Source organism: Pagrus pagrus, assembly GCF_965226575.1.
Source record: "Pagrus pagrus genome assembly, chromosome: 5".
In the NCBI taxonomy this organism is placed as follows: domain Eukaryota; kingdom Metazoa; phylum Chordata; class Actinopteri; order Spariformes; family Sparidae; genus Pagrus; species Pagrus pagrus.
The window spans coordinates 16,022,674-16,041,664 of record NC_140189.1 but is presented as its reverse complement, the minus strand read 5'-3'; the positions used below and the strand labels follow the sequence as shown (position 1 = coordinate 16,041,664).

General features: G+C 42.8%; 2 protein-coding genes across 3 annotated transcripts; one reads left to right on the top strand and one right to left on the bottom strand.

The window, feature by feature from the left end:
* Positions 1 to 1,248: 1,248 nt before the first annotated feature.
* On the bottom strand, positions 1,249 to 14,550 carry sh3bgrl (SH3 domain binding glutamate-rich protein like). Its single transcript, XM_084352754.1, has 4 exons — positions 14,238 to 14,550; positions 5,636 to 5,821; positions 2,512 to 2,592; positions 1,249 to 2,131 (listed from the first exon to the last, which is right to left on the bottom strand). Exons 1-4 carry the CDS (start codon positions 14,280 to 14,282, stop codon positions 2,096 to 2,098), a joined length of 348 nt encoding a protein of 115 aa, XP_084208880.1. The 5' UTR covers positions 14,283 to 14,550; the 3' UTR covers positions 1,249 to 2,095.
* An 886-nt stretch (positions 14,551 to 15,436) lies between these two features.
* Positions 15,437 to 18,769, top strand: LOC311257228 (uncharacterized protein). Of its 2 annotated transcripts, none has more exons than XM_084352756.1 (6): positions 15,437 to 15,594; positions 16,540 to 16,572; positions 16,762 to 16,791; positions 17,512 to 17,556; positions 17,648 to 17,767; positions 17,857 to 18,769. In XM_084352756.1, exons 1-6 carry the CDS (start codon positions 15,580 to 15,582, stop codon positions 17,902 to 17,904), a joined length of 291 nt encoding a protein of 96 aa, XP_084208882.1. In that variant the 5' UTR covers positions 15,437 to 15,579; the 3' UTR covers positions 17,905 to 18,769. The 2 variants fall into 2 exon arrangements, with proteins under 2 accessions (XP_084208882.1, XP_084208881.1); XM_084352755.1 differs by having other exon boundaries at positions 15,438 to 15,594; positions 17,509 to 17,556.
* Positions 18,770 to 18,991: the final 222 nt, after the last annotated feature.

The window sequence follows — 18,991 nt, the reverse complement described above, 5'->3', positions numbered from 1 at the left end:
ATAATGACTGAATTTTCATTTTTGGGTTACCAACCCAGGGGTCAGCCCCCCTCCGAAAGCCCAAAAGATAAATCTGAGGGGTCATGGTATGATGCAAGGTAAGAGAAGAAATACAAAAGTAATATTGGATTAACTCATGTAGGCCCTAAACCGTTTTAAATAGATCCATCTTAGAAGTTTAGAGAGGAATTAACTCCTTGATGGAGCTGCTGGGAACTCACAGACATCATAAATAAACTATCCAGAGAGTCATGAGACAAAATCATTGGGTTTACATTTTTTTTTATGAAGTTACAGAAGTCATGTGCACATGCACAAAACCTCAATGATATTGGTGCTGGATAGAAAAACTAAAAGCACAGCTCCAGTCCCTACTAAGTCTTATCTTATAACAATCATCTTCACTATCTTTCTCATACAGACATGGCATTGTCCACCATAGTGTCGATACTGAAGAAGCCAGAGAGGTTTGAGTAGTCACGAACACATCCACAAAGCCTCTGAACCACCACGTTCCAGAGCATCTGTTTTCCTCAGACTGTGAGACTCTACAATTCATCCTCCAACACCCCCACTAACTTTTATTTTTATCACTCATGTTTAATCATCTATTTATATAACTTTTGTTTCTCGTGAGTAGCACAAAGGGACAACAACAATAATTTAGTTATGCAATCTTGTGTCGCACAATAATAATTAAATTGAATCTTGGATACAAAAGGGAGTTTTGTGATGTATTCAGTTCAATTTCACTTAATTCAGACACACAGGCCCGTATGAGTATAAAATGACAAAAAGAAAACATGATGTGATGATATTAAACCTTTATCTGAAAAGTTAGCGGTTACTAAAGCTGTCACAGAAATGTGGTGAAGTAAGAATTACATGTGCCTCTGAGTAAAAATTTCCCATCACCATTGCAGGGTGTTTTTAGCGGTTGGGTATTTGTGTTGAATGTTTGCAGATCCGAAAATGTCACTGACTTAAGATAGAGTAACGACTTCTTCAAAACCACCCACAGTCTCTTTCACAATGTTTATATTTCTAAATCTATGAAATCCCCCACTTCATATTTGGATGCCTTGAAAGCGCACAAAGTCCAACCATGCTCACTGAAAGATTAGTCATATTCTGTAAACTTAAAATCATTTATTGTGCATAAAAAAGTAAGTCATAAGAAGGCAATACTTATTTAAAATGTGTCTGTGTCTTTAGTGAAACTTCAAAACCACCAAGAACTATTGTGAGTCAAGCTTGCAGTCTGATTCTTTATTTTATTTTAGTGAAGGTATCAACTTATGTAAGACAGGGATCACCAACACAATGTGAAACAGGACGCTTATAGCGAAACGAAACAGCTGTCCAACTCCCCTAAAAAACAAGAACAACAAATAAAAAAAACTAAATGTCACATCCCTTCATGTTTGCAGATTTGTAATTTTGGCATGTATTATCATTTTTAAACATTTATCATCTTGTAGAAAAAAGTTTGCTATTGAAACAGCATTAAGACAATATAACGTAAATACAAACATCGAGAATGGGATTGTAATAGGTAAGTTTTACAGAAGGTGCAGCAGTTGTGGCGATGACATGACTGGCAAGAGCACAACATTTGACTCAATGTTCCCGGGATTCAACAGTCTAGTTCAATAGACGATGATTATGACGACATGGATGACGTCCTGTTAGCCGAATGATGAATCTGTGTTACAATTTACAACAGAGCGTACATTTTCTTGTGTGTGATGATGTCTTCTCAAACAGGAAGCTACACGTCCATGCTAAAGGATTGATTGACATGTCATTAGGCCAATAGGCTTAGCAGGCTGAGGTTACTGGGAGGAAGCAGAGCTGCTTGTAGATACCCATAATGCTCTGCTTTAGCACCTCCCTTCACTACAGCTGACAAGGCACAGCTGAACACAGATTAGTTATAATTAAAAAAAAAAGAATACTGAAAAACCGTACACATATTTATAAGCTGAGTGAAATGTTGCTTTTTCTTTCTCCTGGATCAGTTCCAGGTCAGTCTAGGTCCAGGTCTGGGTTTAGGACTAGGCCTGAGGTCGCAGGTAGAAACGGTGTAAAGCTGCTACTGCTGTGCTTTCTTCAATAGAGCCTCAGCCTCCTGGAGACAGACAGAGGGGGGAGAAAGGAGGAGAAGAGGGAGAGGGTGTTGTATTAAAATGGAGGATATTGGTTTATATATCCTCAGCCACCACACAGAGGAAAACCCCTCTGTTTCTATGGTAACTGGCACACCTCCCTGCACTTCCTGTTGTGGCAGAGAGGAGGCGCCAGTGTGCAGCAGGGAGAGGAAAGAAGGAAGAAGGATATCATGAACAGATGTATTATGTAATACGTGTGTTTTCTGTATGGAAATCACACTGCGAGGATAAATATATTTTTAGGCATGTAAGCTGCCGTTACAGGAAGTATGGTTAAGCTGTAGGAATGCAGTTCAAACAGCGGACAGATAACAGTGTGTGTTTGTGTTCGAAAGCTTACCTTGGAGCCTGGGGGAGCGGTCAGACCCAGAAATGCATAAACAGCATTCTCCTCTCTGGCATCGAAGAAGGCCTCATAGTTCTGAGAAAAGACACAGGGAGAACTTTAGAGGCAGATCGATCAGAGGATGAGCTCGTTTGAATCTGAACTCGGGAACGATAATGTGAAACAGGCTTCGGATCAGAGCCTGAGGGCGACATTCTGGGTGGCAACACCACATGGAGAACAGACGAGGTTGTGTTATTTGTCCAGGGTCAGGCTAGTCAATCTGATAGGCGGGTATTGTAACCCAGAGTAAACAAGCTAACACATTCATCCATTTACTGCAGTCTGTCTCTCATTCTTGTTCCCTCACTCTTTCGAGTTCCTTTGTTTTCCCTCATTTCTCTCCCAAACACACACATACCGGTGCACACACACAAACAGCTGCGAGTATCCTGGGAAATGCTGTTCTCTTTGTCTGTGACATTCAATACAGCCCATCCTGCATGTGCAACTTCACTTCCAGCCATCCATTAGCTGCACAGCATGACAGCTCAGTGCACCCAGGCTGAAGGTCTTTCTAATGGGAGTAAATTAGCATCTGCCGACACAGGGCAGAAGGCTAGGGCACCTGGTGGAGAATATCTGAGTAGGGCTGTAGTCAGGATATGAGAAGTACGGCAACCCAACCCTTCTGACAAGTTTTTGAACAGCTGCCTAAAAAAATTTTTTTTTTCTTATTCTATCAATTCAAACTGTTCACTTCTGTAAATATTAACTCCACACATGACATGTTGGGATGTACAATTATTGACTTTCAGGTGAGAGTTAGATGAGAAGAACAATGCCAGTCTTATACCTGCCTGTTAAATATTAAGCCAGAGCAAGGGGATGGTTAAATTAAAGCTAGGGTTGGTAAGTTATTGTAGAAGCATGTTTGTTATATTTGTAGAAAATCTCTTGACATCTTGACAGCAGCCTGGCTGTTGCAGGCCTCTCACAAGCCCATCCAATCATCTTTTTCGGCCTGTATGAAACGATTGGACCTGCTACCTGTCTGTCAACCTACGTACCTGTCTGCCTCCACGCACGCTGCCCTTTGCTCTCTGCACTCACTGTGTATGACCGGAGTCTTCCACAGGAATAGGCGGGTGTATTGCCAAAGCTATCGGCGAGCTAGTGGCACAAGAATGGCCAAAGTGCAGCCAAAATTTCCCAATGCTAGCTTGACAGGGTTGAGTACTAACAAAAGCCATGTTCATTATGATCATGTTAGGCATTTTCTTACATGTGAGTGAGACATTAGGTAGTTGGGTAATGGTTAGCGATGACAACGTTGTGCTGCTCTCAGCAGCACACAGCTCCTGAGCCTGATGTTCAGCAGCTAAGGCATAACTGTCCCCCTGAGTAACCTTTTCGGACCGAGGTATGTCCGTGGCAGCTTATTTGGGTTGTGTTTATATGATTGTGGCATTCCTGCATTTAACAGAGTTGTTTGTTTATGTATTTATGTATGTATAGTCTTGCCACTAACACATCTCCCGGCAGGAGGACAGTCTGTGTGTCAGACAGTGCACACCAATGTATTTTGAAAGAGTGGCTCTGAAGGAAGCAGGTGGGACTTTTCAGTTGGATACTTACAATTTTTGGCTTGCTCTTGCTGGTTTCCACAATCTTACTAACCCCAGCTTTAAGTTGTGTTGCCAAAAATCTGCCCACTAGCAACTCTAAACCTCACAAATTTAACACTTTATATCATGTTTGTTTATTACAAACACCAAAGTGAAGTTGAAGTGGCAGTTTTATACAGGACTATTTGCCGATATTGTTTTGCATTTTTTTGCCTAGGTTTGTGGACAGATTTAATATCCATCCATCCATCCATCCATCCATTGTCTGTAATAGCTTATCCTTTTCCAGGTCACGGGGGGGGAGGAAGCTGGAGCCGATCCCAGCTGACATTGGGTGAGCGGCGGGGTACACCCTGGCTAAGTCGCCAGTTCATCACAGAGCTGACATATAGGGACAAACAACCATTCACGCTCATATTCACACATGTCCTTCTGGACGGAGCCCGACAAGCTGTTTCCCTCCGTTTACATTGTTTATGCTAAGCTAAACTAGCCAGCTTCAGGCTCCAGTTTGACAGACAGATATAGGAGTGGTATTGGTCTTCTCATCTAACTCCCATCTCATAACTCTCTTTCCCCAAATGTTTTAAGGGGCCCCTACATAGCAATTTGTAGCATTTTACATATATTAATCCGTTTTTTATTGAGTGTATGTGAGTGAATTGTAATGTGATGTGAGAAATGAGACCTTCCATGTCTCTCAGTTGCCTGTACAAGCCTATAGATGATTTGTTTAAGCTGTTTAATGCTGCTGGACTCTGGATGTCTTTGTGAAGGACTCATGACAGTTCAAAGGATGTGACTTTATGCACATTCTTGAGTGCCTCGTCTCAGTGTCTCTCTCTGCTCTGCTTACAAAGAGCAACAGCCGCTAACGTTAGTGTAGAAGTTCACTCGCATAAACTAAAGACCAGCTTACAGAAGTTCCACAGAGCCCATTTTACTATTCCTTTAAATACTTTGAGGATAAAAATCCAAATTCCCTTATATTTTGTTATATATATATTATATATTCCTGTTTTGTAAATTCAATATTCACTCTTTTTTGCTCCGTTTACGTCTCCATCAACTTCTGAAGGATATATTTGTCTCTTTAGTTACTAAATGCTCCACTATGTTCCCCGGCTAACTTAATCCGTCTACACTCTGGTACTGAGAAGGTAGCACACATTTCTTCTGCTGACATATACAATGACGAGAGTCGTGAGACTAAACCAAAACAGCAAAGTTGTTGGCCATAAAACCTAAACAATGATCTGAAAGACACTAAAATGGCAACACATCTGAGGGGAGCGTTAGGTTTGTCACTGCTAGTGATACCTTTCACATGATGCATTGTAACTTCATCTATTGTTAATAGAAACATGTTGATTAGAGCAGATTTAAACATATTTAACGTTAGTCTAAACCCACCTAGCATGATTTTCTGTCTACTGAGGACATGAGCTCCTCAAAGCTTACTACAGATATGTGCCAGTAATTCGAAGCATCTGTGTGCATGTGCGCCTCACCCCGCAATATTTGCTTTCGTTAAATATCTGTGGGGGGAGAGGGTTCCCCGTGGCCGGCCTGGACTCCTCCGGAACGTTCTCTCTCATCCACTTCCTGTTGGCCTCGTTGGCCGCGATGTCACACTCCTCGAATTCGATCTTATTGGCCGCCAGGAAGCCCATCACGTCCTGCTGCTGCTTTTTAATCTGTGTGTGGGGTGGGGGGGGGAGATGAGGGAGGACGACAGAGGGGAAGTTGTCAGTTAGACATGTGTTAACTTCAGCCTCACGAGGAAACATAAGGGCCTCGGTTCACCATACTGTCATCAGTCTGCTGCTGTGAGATATTACACTACAGTGACTGCTGGCTGCTCTGTTACTAAGTTACCACTCGTTTGTCAATGAAGTGATAGAAGAGTATTGAAAAGGGTGAACTCGGGCAAGGCCAAGCGAGGACAAATTGTGTTTTATCTGCAAGAAAAACATCAGATAGTGAGGAAGATGGCAACTCCCAAGACAGGAAATTTCACTTTGTTTGGAGTAGAACCATTTCAAACCTACATGTAACATGTTGCATTCTTTTAATTTGACAATTTTATACAAGAAAAAGAACAAAGACAGCCCGTGTTGGCAATCCCCATGAGAGCTGCTGTCTTTCTCACTATGCGGTTGTTACATGCAAATGTGATTATTTTTGAAAGGCACCTTTTTCTTACAAAAGGCTGTTCTGTTGCAGTGACACACAAAAATTAACACTTGTCTCATTTGTGAGACTTTCAAAATAATTCATCCTGCTCTCATTTCATCTGAGAGAACTCAAATAACCAACTCAACAGGAAATAAGAGAATGACATGGTGACATCCTATGTAGGCTCACTGTTTTCAGAGTGTATTATCAGATCTTAGTTCATCTGTCACACTCAGCAAGAGAATAAAGGAGCTAAAGGAAGATGTAGATATGTTGTTCCTGCTTCTGCCTCATCTATATGGATGTGTGTGTGTGTGTGTGTGTGTGTGTGTGTGTGTGTGTGTGTGTGTGTGTGATTAAGAGTATGAAATTGTGGTCCAATGAGGTCTCAGTGGGTGTGTGTAAGAGGCAGGATGGCCCTACAAGGCCAGACGGAAACAAGAGCTCCTCTGGGACTCGAGAGGAGGTAACTGGTCAAACACGAGCCAAATAAGGCCTGCTGCAAGGAGACACACACACACACACATCCACCCTCAGCTGCACACACACACATTCACACACCTAAAATCAAACTAAGCCAACTTCATCGTGAAAGCTTCTGCGGAGGGTTATCAATGTATTGTCCAGACACCTCCATGTGAGGCCTCCTCCCTGGTTTACGGAATGCTGACGAGACAGGTGGATTACTGAGCAGCCATCTGCAGGAACAACACTGAGGCATGGAAATGAGGGAGCAGACACTGCTGGCAGATAAGCTGTGGTACCGTTTGAATCATTTAATGTCAGTTGCACTCCCGAGGCCAAAGTCCTAAAACCAGCTCTTTGCCCACCTGCTCTGGGACGAAGCGACGGAGTGGAACGCCATGAGCTCAGACTCACTTTGACTCACTCTGTCTGTAAACACAGACAATCCTCTGTCTGCCTCCTCTCCCTCCCTTTTGACTTACATTAGCACAGTACACGGTAAGCTAGTGCTATTACCCAGAACGACACTAAACTAACTCTATCCCAAATTGAAAAAATGGAAAGTTAAACACAATGATCCACTTTCTCCTCTTTCCTCCAGTCTTTTGCTGCACTCGCTGGCCAATCTCCCAGCAAGCCTGCATTGTACTGTTGCCAAGCAAAATTAATTTGTAGGGCTAACTGGCCACATGCCATCTGCCCCTGACTCTAATTGCACAGTGACAGTTCCAAGCTTTGCCTCTTTTAGCCATTTGCATGGCTCCCTGGCGCTTTGAGTGGAGCTCCTAGTGATTTTAATAAGGAAGAAAAACAGACTGTCCCTGGATTTGGGCGTGGTAGTAAACAGCTACTCTTCTCTTGTTGCCTTGTATTATTTGCACCTTATCTATTTCTGTGGAATGCCAGAAAATGACTCCTCAGTACAAGAATGACAAGAGATTACTGAGATAAGTCAGTGTCAGACCGGCATGCAGTCAGAGGGCTGGACGTGTAGCTCCTATGTTTTGACCTAAACTGCCTTGGTATGCAAATATACACTGAAACTAAGGCCAACAAAATGCAAAAGCATGAGAGACTGTCTCTGTGTTGTTTGTTTTTAAGTAGACATGGATCAGGCAGTAACTCGTAGCTGGTTTTCCCTATGCTAGCTGCATTGCTCTGTGGAAGGCAATACTGGTCAGTCAGTCCATCACATAGGAAATACCTCAAAAACTGTTGATTAGATTGTCATGAAATTTATAACAGAAATTCATGGTCCACATATGATGAACCCTAGTGACACTGGTGTTTCTGTGACTTTTCCTCTAGCACCATTATGAAGTTTACATTTTGTAGTCAAGTATCTTAAAGGCTATTGGATGTGGTACCCTATTTTGTGCAGCCATTCGTTGTCCCCAGAGAAGACACCCTTTTTTTGGTGATACCCTATTATTTCTGTGTTGCCACCTGCAGGTCAAATTTTTCACATTCCAGCGAAAAATCTTAATATCTCCTGGATGGAACGGCACCAAGTTTAATGCAGACATTCATAGTTCCCAGATGATATACCCTCATGAATTTAGTGGCTTTTCTTCTGGATCCATATTCTGGATGGGTTGCAATGAAATTTGGTACAACCATTAAGTTTCACCTCTGGATGAATTGTAACAACTTTGGTGATCCCAGACTAACTCCTCTGGCGCCGTCATCACATTTTTATTTGTCCAATAGGCTAGTATTGGGCTTATAGACGATGCAATGACTGACAGTCATCAACTTCTGAGCCCTGTATCACTGTAACATCATGATTTAAAAGGCACCCCACCAGAGAACACAAAAAAGTAGTGTCCCCTGAGAGTTTGTGATATGTGGGAGAAAAAAGAGCAACAGTGGGAGACAATGGTGACTCCTTACACCTTACGGCAACTCTGAGGGGTCACACTACCTCGAATTCAGAAATAATACTTAATACTTGGTCTTTAATTAGTAAGTGTTGGCATGCTAAAGTGCTAGACTGAGATGCTTAAAATGGTCAACTTCATACCTGTTTATCATTGTGAGCGTGTTAGCATGCTGATATTAGCACTTAGCCCAAAGTACCACTGCACAGTCCTCACATTATGGCTGTCATGACTGCAGGCTTTTATGTAATAAATTAGATTATTTGGTAAATTGTCTCTCACATGAAAGTTTACTGAACTGATTTCAAATGTTTCCTTCTGGTTTTGGTACACTGACACAAAGACTGCATGAAACAAACACTTGCAAACCTTTCATGACACATCGGTTTGTTTACTGCACACTGGTACCAGCACTACACTTATGTGTTAGCACTTTCTCAAGACAGTCCATGTACACACCCATAGAAGAACTGCAGTAATCATTAGATGATTCAGTGTGACCACAAAGGTGAGGAAGGCTGAAATTACTGCATTTGGTTTTACATGCAGCAATATGAGTGGTCATCAGCACACCGAAAAAGTTTATTTTAAATTCAATTTTGAACAACAAACAGTTTCTGATGATTTAACTGCTGAAAATAAAAGTTAATGGAGGAATTGATCTAAGGTTTATCAGGCATGTTGTACTGAAACATATCTGTTGCTTCATGGATTATTATTTTGACTCCAAGTAAAAAAAAGTGCAGACGTGGAGAAAGAATCTGCTAAATATGCCATCACATCATATCCATACCCTTATCATCATCACAATCATCATCCTCAGCATGTGAGGGCTGTGGCTGGGCAATGACATCAGATCCAGACTGATCAATCCCTGAAAAAGTAGAGAACTCGGCCAACAGCTGCCAGACAATGGCAGACATTGACTGGATGCGCTGTATCACAACAGAGGCTTGGATCAATATGGTTCAGACTGATTCAATCAGCTGTGTTGACTCGGGGCAGGGGTCAATTCATGTTCAGTTCACTCAGATTAAAAGGAAAAGACGCTTAAACTGAATTTGTCAAAACTTCTTCTTAGATTAGACTAAATGGCCTTTCTAATGGCTCAGGAGTCCCAATGTTTGGATGCAGGAAACTGCAGTCTGGACTAAAGGAAACATGAATCAGCTCCAGCCCGGCATGTTTGGAAGAAATAAAGGTTTTTTGTCTTGATTAGATCAGGTCTGATTTGTGCTGAAAACTGTTGCTATCTGGAAATTCAGCAGTCACAGTAGCCTCCACCCAATCCTGAGCTCAGTCAGTACTACAGCATTGTTTCAAAACAGCCTTACGCTGCAAAAGGCCAAAAAAAAAACCCCAACCTGTTATGCAAAGTGAGTCACTGTCGCAGCCGTCCAACTAAAGCCTGACCTATAGACCCTAATGTCAAACCTACAGTGAAAGAAGAGCAGTTAATCTGAAGAAGAAAGAAGAAAACTTGGACGTGATCACTGCTGTACTCACTATTCCCAAGTGATTACGACTCTTAGTACATTTATTGTGGCAATGAGGAAATTGTACAATAGCGTGGCTGCAGTGCATAAAGGGAAATGAGGCAGTAAAAGTGCAGTGGTGCTGGCCAACATTTCAGGTCTGGTTTTCTTTTTGTTTTTACATTACATGATGATACATGTGGACCAGCTACAGGTGTGTTTTGTGTGCATTTACATAAGTGTATTTAAAATGAGAAAATCCTAGTTTGGTAGTCAAATCTTGCCTCCATGTAACCAAAGCGGGTAAAAAAAAAAAAAAAAGTGTTTTTTTATGTCACAGTTCAGGAGGACACAGGTTTGTAGCGTGACTTCATCCTTACAAACACTTTGACGGTAACACTAGAAGTCTCTCTGGAGAATTCACAGCGAGTCACAACGCCATTTCTTCAGGTGACTCAAACACTCTGCTCGTCATTACTGGGTGGAAATACGATGATGTCAGCTCTCAGTCAGGACTAACACACCCTAACTGTGGCAGAGAGCAGACCTGAAACACTTTTACGAAACTAAATATGTTAATTTTTTATGTCAGAATGTTGTTTCTAATAAGTGAGACTGTGTGTGGTGCTTTTAAGGCTTTACAAAGTTAACATTTAATCCAAGACTATTGTATTGGATTGCAATAAGTATTAGCGAAGCACCAACAGCGGCTGAGCATCAGCATTGGCCAGCATTCACCTTGTTGACTGCTGTCGGCCTATCAGCAAGTAGGATGACACTCAACGATAGTAGTAGCTATTGGCTCCTGACATCTCTGTCATCAGTTTGTGAGGTTACATAAGCACTGAAAAATTCTTCTTATAGACCATAAACACACGGCAGCCATTTCCCTTTAACGCTCGAATGCTGGGATCATGTTACACTACTGTGTTCTACGTTGTGAGTTGTATAAACGTAGGAAATCAGACAAATCATTATTATGAATGCTAACGATAGCTGCAGCTAACAGGTTATTTAAAAAAAAGCTGTTTTACCTTGAAATATGGCCTGACGTCCCTGTAGATTTTCACTATCCATTGTCTCTTCTGTGGCGGATGATTCAGGAAACAGTTAATTGATAAGAAATTGTCACTTTCCCTACGTTTATAGGACTGGGAAACTGGAACACAGCAGTAGAAAATTGAGCTTCCCACCCTGGGCATGATGTCAGAGGAAAATGGCCGCTGTGTCAATATGGTCTATTGAGTAGGTAGTTGTAAAGCTGGCTCAAAAAGGCTTTCGAAGAAGTTACCTTGAAAAAAGATTGGTAATATCAAAGGTTGTTTCATGATGTGTATGATCGAATTTGAACTATTTCAAAGATAGTGTAATAAAGGGCTGAAGAGTTATTTGTTTCACAGGCACACACAGGGAATAAATAACAACAAAAACAAAATAAACAACAACAAAACATTGGTATAATGGCCAAATGCCATTTTAAACATTGCGTCATATGGGCTCACAATTTCAAAATCTGTGCATCCTTACTAGTAGGTATATACGTGTTCTTATAGAGCAAGGGCTAATGGGTACACACCCAAACTCATTTATTCACCACTCAGGCAGACGGGAACAGTCGTGTTGACACAACTCACCTCAGTTCTTCATTATCTGTGATTTCTACACAACACTTCCATCCAACTGACATTTGTGCATTATTACACATTGTCTGTCAATCAGCTGGGGTTATCTTATAATAGAGACTGAAGAGTTCAGTCCATTAGACTTTATGGTTCTTGAGATGTTTACCAGCCTTGATGCGACATAGAACCATTTCTGGTTATATGGCTCAGATTCTTCTTCTTCTGCATTTTAAATTTGCTCTAACATTGAACAGATGCCTTTAATAAAATACATCTGCCTGAATAATGCTGACTATTGTAGCTTGTCAAGCACTGAATCTGATACATCTCTCTGCAATCGTTTCCTCAGTGGAGCAAAAGCTTTAAAATATTGTTTGTGAATACTCCTACTTGTCTCCCTGTTCGGGCTGTTGTTCCATTCACATACTGAACTAGATGTGAGTGATTAATGGAGCAGCAGAGAGACCGCTGGATCGCTGGAATGCAATCACATTGTTTTGTAGTCACTGATGCAATCGAACTGCAAGCTTGGCCAAGAGGTTTCGACCACAGTTTGTCACTCATCTTTTTTTTCTTTTTTTTTACCAGTAAAGACACGCATGGCAAAGAGAGGATTTTAACATGAAGTGCTGTACAAATCAGACACGGAGTAAGAGCTATGAACTATGATAGCATATCCCATTTCAAAATGGAGCCAAAGAAATTAGAGCGAATCAAGAAAAAACAGATGTGATGTGTTTATTCCACTTAACTTTAGTCAGTAATGCTGTTGCTTTACTCTAAACATGATGCAAAATTGATATGATAATGCAAGTCTGAGTGTGTCTATGCAGCTGAGAAGACATAAGCATATCAGCTACTTCAGACAGGCCTCACTACAGACAGATCAATGCGAGGTAATGTATCTGCCCGGACAGGCTCCGGCACAGTAATGGCATCACTGGCTCTCAACTCTGGCCGCTCTGACTTTGAGAAGCCTCGCGTCCAGTAAGACTGCTGCTGAGCTTTCGCAAGTGTCATTTATTATGAGGGCAATAAAGTCACTCAGCTGTCCGGCCGAAAAGAGACTCGCTTGATCACTTCCTGTGTGTGGATGAGCCGTGAAAACAAGCTGCTCAATGAGGGTAAATCATCCCCGAAGGCTATCTCAATCTCCTGCAGTGACGAGGCACTTTCATTTCTACAGTGACAAATATGAGCTTTTTAAAAAAAGGTGCACTAAGTAGTTTTGGGGAAGAAATGTATATTTTTTTATGCCTGAATAAACAAACTGAACATAAAAGGACAACACAGTTCCATACTGTTTTACTCTGTTTATATTTGGCGGACCCTGCCACCTTTCTAGCTTCAAACAGCGTTCTGGGGACCTTATTTTCCTCTGAGAACAGCTTGTTTATTCAGTTATGGACAAAATAAATATTTCTGAGTTTGTATTATTACTTCATTAATATAGTAAATATTGAAACTCTTAGCTTGAATTTCTTCTCCAAAACTACACAGTGCCCCTTTAAGTGCTACACTACATTTACTGCCAACTATTTCTGTGCCTTTTTATAAAGAGCACTTTCAAAATTGCACTGTTAAACATTTTACTGACCATCTAGACCCTCTGGCCTGCATGTTTTAGATGTTCCCCTGCTCCAACACACCTGAGTCAAATGAATGGCTCCTTATCAGGCTTCAGCAGCACTTGATAACGAGCTGATCATTTGAATCAGGTGTGTTGGAGCAGGGGAACAGTGATATTTCCCTGTGATATTGTACGCCACTGATCGCTGCAAAGTTAGATGCATTTGATTGCGAGAATACTGCGTTATAGCCAGAATTCAGGTAGGAAATTTGTATGTTCCCCCAAATCCAGACCCCCAACAAGTCCTAAACAGAGCCGAAGTGTTCCTGGGCTGCAGCTGCAGGTCTAGAAAGGGGCCCTGGAGAATTGCATCACCATCATTCCTCTACAGTCAGGAAGAAGCTGGCAAGAGTGGAAGCTGAAGGTCCTCCAGGCTGCAGGACAGTGAAGGCAACACTTGAGACTTTCTGGAGCAGGTCAGATCTGTCTCACAGACTGCGAAGCAAACTATTCTGGCATTAGGTGACAGAATAAGTGCACTGTTGATTTTTACTGCATGCCTTCTTGTTTTCAGCTGCACAGACACTAAACTGTCACATCAGGAAACACTGACAAACCACAGCTGAGAGAGTAGTGTGCCCAGCCTCAAACTTCCTCTCTGCCTCATCCTCTGTCACAAAGTTAAAGAAGGCAGAGAGAGAAAGACAGAACGAGACATTGAGGGACCCCATCTGGCCCCAAAGTCTTGAGGAGGACAGAGCAGCATGCTTACTGATGAGTCACACCACTCCTGACTGAGGGATGACAGCCTGGACATCACTTCGAGAGTTCAATAAAAGTTCAGCTGCCTTTCTACAGCCTGCTGCACATGGATCCAGCTCAAACCTCACATATAGACTCAGTGGCATTCTTTCATCTCTTACCGAAGTGGATCCAGAGGACGATGCTATGTACACTTTGATCACCATGATTAAAAATCCCTGATGCTGAGTCCGGTGAGCAGCGGTCGGTCGGTCGGTTGGATGATGTGTTGGTCGGTCTTCCGGCTCCTTGCAGACACCTTGCTCGGCAGACAGACACGAAAAACAACAACAACAAACTTCCCCGGCTGAAATGCTGTGTGTCTGTGTGAAGGCAGCGCAGACTATCTGCGCAAATGCTCCAGTTCTCAGCACTGGATGGAGCTTTGCATTCCTCCTCCGCCTCTACTCTGCCTCCCCGCCCCTTCTAGTCCCTCTCTCTCTCTCTCTCTCTCTCTCACACACACACACACACACTCACACACACACACTCAGACACGTACACGCACACAGAGGCTATAGGCCTATCAGGGCGGCAAGACAGCAGGGTTATATTGTCTGAATATTTCAGCATCGACCCCATTGTCTGCAAGCCAGACGCGGGCCATTGTTCTCTGACACTGTGAATGTGCCCTGCTGCAGGTGGTCTTCTGCATGCATGTGTGGTAAATAAATATAAGGAGCGAAGAAGAAATAAGATCTGCTGTGATTTTGAACACTTACTGGGAGCTTTTTTGTGTGTTTGTGTGCGCGTGTGTGTGTGAAACAGCTCCGCCACAGTATTACACGGGCTCTGTGGGCCCCCTGCAGGCGTCTGGGGCAGACGACGCAAGGCTTTCTCCCTGAAACGAATTTAGGAAAGCCGACTGACAAACAGAAAAAAAAAAAAAATGTGTCGGAGAGGAGTGGGCGCCATATTGGACTCAAACACGAAGTGAATTTGTGGTGACATTTCTCCTCGCTGGCCGCTGCAGATGTGAGCCCTGGCTTTAAAAGGCGAGCCAGCGAGGATGCATGGCTTTCCACCGGGGGCACGGAGCCCGCCGCCGGGGCCTGTACAGCGGTGCGCTCAGGCTGACGGCGCGGCCTCCCTCCGTCCTCCTCCTAGCTGTGATTAAACACACTCGTACGAGGGCAATATGTCCTCGAATGCAACCCCTTTTCACTCCTGCGAGGCTTCCTCCCATCTCTTCCCTGCAAGAAGCCATTCGCGCAGACCCCAGATCATCACCGGCTCCAAAATTCCAAGTGTTCTGCAGCTCCGAATGGCGTCACCTGATTGGCCGAGAGCCTATCAATCATGCCTTTGGCCGCACCCCTCCCCCCATTCAACCACTCGCCTCTCTGTTCCAGTGTGTTTACTACACTGCCGAGCATAAGGGAGACACTCGTCTTCACATGCACTGAACCCACTAAGAAAAACAGTTTTTAGTTGTATTTGTAAGAAAACCTCCAAGAGATCAACATGCCCAAGAGAAAGGTACGTATTTTCAAAATAACAAAAATACTTTGAGGGGGATATCAGCTATTAATGCAATGCAAACGATTGGAAGACATCCCTCTGAGACATTACTTAATTATAACGCAGTGTATAACCGTTATTTTTCGCCGGTAATTTTTGCCTATTTTCTAGATATAATGTACATTTTTTATGTGTTAGAATGAATATTTTCCCGCTCGGACACGGCCTATAAATCGCGTTTTCCTCCGTGAGCCGCTGTCCTTTGGAGAGTCAGAAGTCTCTCTCGGTGTCCATGCAGTTAAAGCACAAGCAGCAGCCATGCTTTGCAGCTCTTGTCCACCTTCGTCGCCGACCTACCGAGAACAAACGCTTCACTTATCGCCATTTCGCCACCGAACCGGCCAAAAACGGCACCAGAAAATGCCACAGTGCCTTTACTTTGCATTTTGGCCGCAAAAGCAAACATTCGCCGACGCGTTTCGATAAAATTGTATATTTTCTCTCTTTGTTCATAGTCCCAAATGGCTGCGATGGCGTGGCTCCGCCGCCGGGTGGCGCGCGAGAGCCGCGGCAGGTCCCTCCCCCTTCTCCAAGACTCCCGCGCCAGCTTTCAAATCTGAGCTTCATGCATTGAATGAGAGAAAGAGATGGGGGAGTGAAAGGGGAAAGCAGGGCCCGGGCCCTCAAAATATGGCTCCACAGGCCCACATGGCTGAGCTCTCGCAGCCCAGTACTGAACTCATGCATTGCCCCAACATTTCTGGGCTGTAAGCCTTTAAAATGACCTGTATTTGAAATAAATTTTAGTTTTCACGTGAAACTAAAAAGTTTTTTCAGCAGGTCTGTTATTATTCATAATATGGGCTTGAAGCATTTAGCAACTGTTTCCTGTTATTATAAACTCTCAAAAATGTTCTAATTAAATTTTTTCTGATTTTAACTTGTTAATTTTGTGTTTTTCAGTCACAAGGAACAGACGGAGGAGACAGGGAGGAGGTAAGAGCCGGCAGGCCACCAAACAGCTCAAACATTTGATCGCAATTACATTTTAATCAGCATTTGTGGGACATTGTGGTGCTTTATCAGGAGGAAAGGACTCAAGTGTTTAATTTCAAGGTTGTGTTTCCCGAATAACGTCCCAATCAAAATAAAAGCCCTGTGATAACGGTCTTTGTTCTGTTTCAGCCTCAGAGGAGATCAGCCCGGTTATCGGCGGTAAGAAGACACACATGCAAACACAGCCAGCTCATTTACATTAACACATACAGTTCAAGAAAACACGTAAAACACGGCAAAAGGCTTAAAAGTGGTAAAAGACACGTTACTAACTTCATAAAGCAACATTTTGCTTTTAGAGAAGCAAACATGGGTAGAAAAGTAGGATATCTTTATATAAAATGCATACATTTGATTCCTAGCTATTAAAACCTTTTAACACATGTAGTTTATACATTATTAAGCTTAAGATTTAGTTAAGATTGCTCAAGTAGGGAATTAGGTAGTAATTAAGTTGACAGAAATACCTTAAATCTAATATAATGCCTAATTAAAGTTATAAAATCTGATTTAGAAAGGTTTTCACAAATAAAAAGTGCAGGGCTGGTAAAATGCACACTAAATACCAATAGTGGGCATAATAGAGGACTATTAGTGTAGACTAGTACCTTAATATTGTCTAAATTCCTTAATTATCCTATTGAGGGACGATCATTGATATTGTTAAAAACCTTTAGATAATGTCTGTGTCAAAACAAGTCTCCTTGTAGGGCACATTTTAAGTTTTAATCTTGGTTGCCAGTTTAAAAAGTGTCTTACAGGAGCCAAAGTCTTCTAGTGCCTTCAGATAACCGATAAAAATACCACATTAGCAAAGAAAGTAGTGTTGTACTCGGACGTAGTGGTTACTTGATCTTTTTCCCGATTTCTTCACAGAAGCCGGCTCCGCCCAAGCCGGAACCAAAGGCCAAGAAGGCAGCAAAGGTAAGAGATGAACCGGCACCACAAAGCAGAGGACGCAGGTCGTGTGTGAGTGTTCGGCCTCCTGTTAACGGCTGTTTTGTCGCCATTCTAGAAAGAAAAGGCTGTGAACGACAAGAAGGAGGACAAGAAGACCAAGAAGGCGAAGGAGAACGCAGAGGCAGAGGCAAACGAGGAAAACCACTCTGAGAACGGAGAGGCCAAGACCAACGAGGTGGGTAGACGTCAAATATAAAGCTCCTGACCGCAGGAGAAGTAAGCCGGTTCAGCGTTTTGACCTTGCTCGTCTGCTTTGTCCCACAGGTGGAGGCAGCCCCCGAGGAGGCCAAGGAGGAGGCAAAGTCCGAGTAGCACCACTGCCCAAGCTTCCTCCTCCTCCTCTACAATCCCTCCCTCCCTGAACCCCCCAGCCAGCCAGCCAGCCCCCCCAAGTCTCTCACATGGTTTCCCTCCAAGGCGTATTGTTAACAGAGGAATATTTTTATCAATGATTTTATAAGTATCCGTACAGATTTTTAGCACAAAAAGCAAAGCTGATTATGGAGCGCCTTGCAGATTTGCAGTGGTCATATCAAGTGTCTGCAAGCAAGATGAACACACTAAAATCTTTTTTAAATGGCATTTCATGATTGTTGAAGGCTTGTGTGGTGTAGTAAGTGCGTCCCTGCCGGATTGGCTATGTCGTGAGTTGTGTATTCCTGTGTTTTTCCTCCCTTCTCCCCCCCCCTCACCCTCCTGCCCTCTCTTCTTCCTCCACAGATTAGACCTTCCTCCCCCCTACAGTTCAGCCTTTATCCATGTTTTATTAACGGTTCAGCCATGTTAATGTGGGTGATTCTTTTAGACCTCTAAATGTGCAGTGAGTTCCCTTTGCTTCTGTCTCTTGTTTTTTTTTTTTTTTTTTCCATTGAAATCGTGTTTAAACAAACAAAAAAAAAAAAGCGTGTTAAAAGTGTGTTGTCCACATAAGAAAGAGGAAGATGAACATGTGAAACATTCCGGGAACAGCGATTGCCTCCGACCTGTCTCTTCTTAGACGACCCTGCGTGTAAAAACAGCTCCTGCTCCATCCACGCTGTCATGTCGGCTTTTCTAAACACTCTGGTTTTTTTAAAACAATTGAATTTGGAAACCTCTGACAAATGCAGGTGTCTGGTCCCTCTCTTATGTTCTGAAATTCTCTTAATAAAAAGAAGTCCTGGGAATTTTCCTCGAATCGATGTCTCCAGTTTGTTTCTTTAAGACGTGGAAGTTGAAGCTTCCGCATTAACACCATGAGAGTAGAAAAAAGGGGGTTTTCTTTCAACCTTGTAGTTTGCATGCATCTGAAGCATCATCAACTAGTTCCAGTGTGTCATCTGGAAACAGGAAAAGCTATATTGATACCTGTGATACTATTCTCACCCTAGTTGTAGCCTAGCCTTATTACGATCCACAT

Excerpts from the sequence above, each read along its gene's own strand:
- LOC311257228 (XM_084352755.1), top strand. Across the intron at positions 16,573-16,761 it reads ACGGAGGAGACAGGGAGGAG|CCTCAGAGGAGATCAGCCCG; the intron begins GTAAGAGCCGGC and ends GTTCTGTTTCAG. Across the intron at positions 17,557-17,647 it reads AGGCCAAGAAGGCAGCAAAG|AAAGAAAAGGCTGTGAACGA; the intron begins GTAAGAGATGAA and ends TCGCCATTCTAG.
- sh3bgrl (XM_084352754.1), bottom strand. The coding sequence starts at position 14,282 with ATGGTGATCAAAGTGTACATAGCATCGTCCTCTGGATCCACTTCG. Across the intron at positions 5,822-14,237 it reads CGTCCTCTGGATCCACTTCG|ATTAAAAAGCAGCAGCAGGA; the intron begins GTAAGAGATGAA and ends CCCCACACACAG. Across the intron at positions 2,132-2,511 it reads CCGCTCCCCCAGGCTCCAAG|GAGGCTGAGGCTCTATTGAA; the intron begins GTAAGCTTTCGA and ends GTCTGTCTCCAG.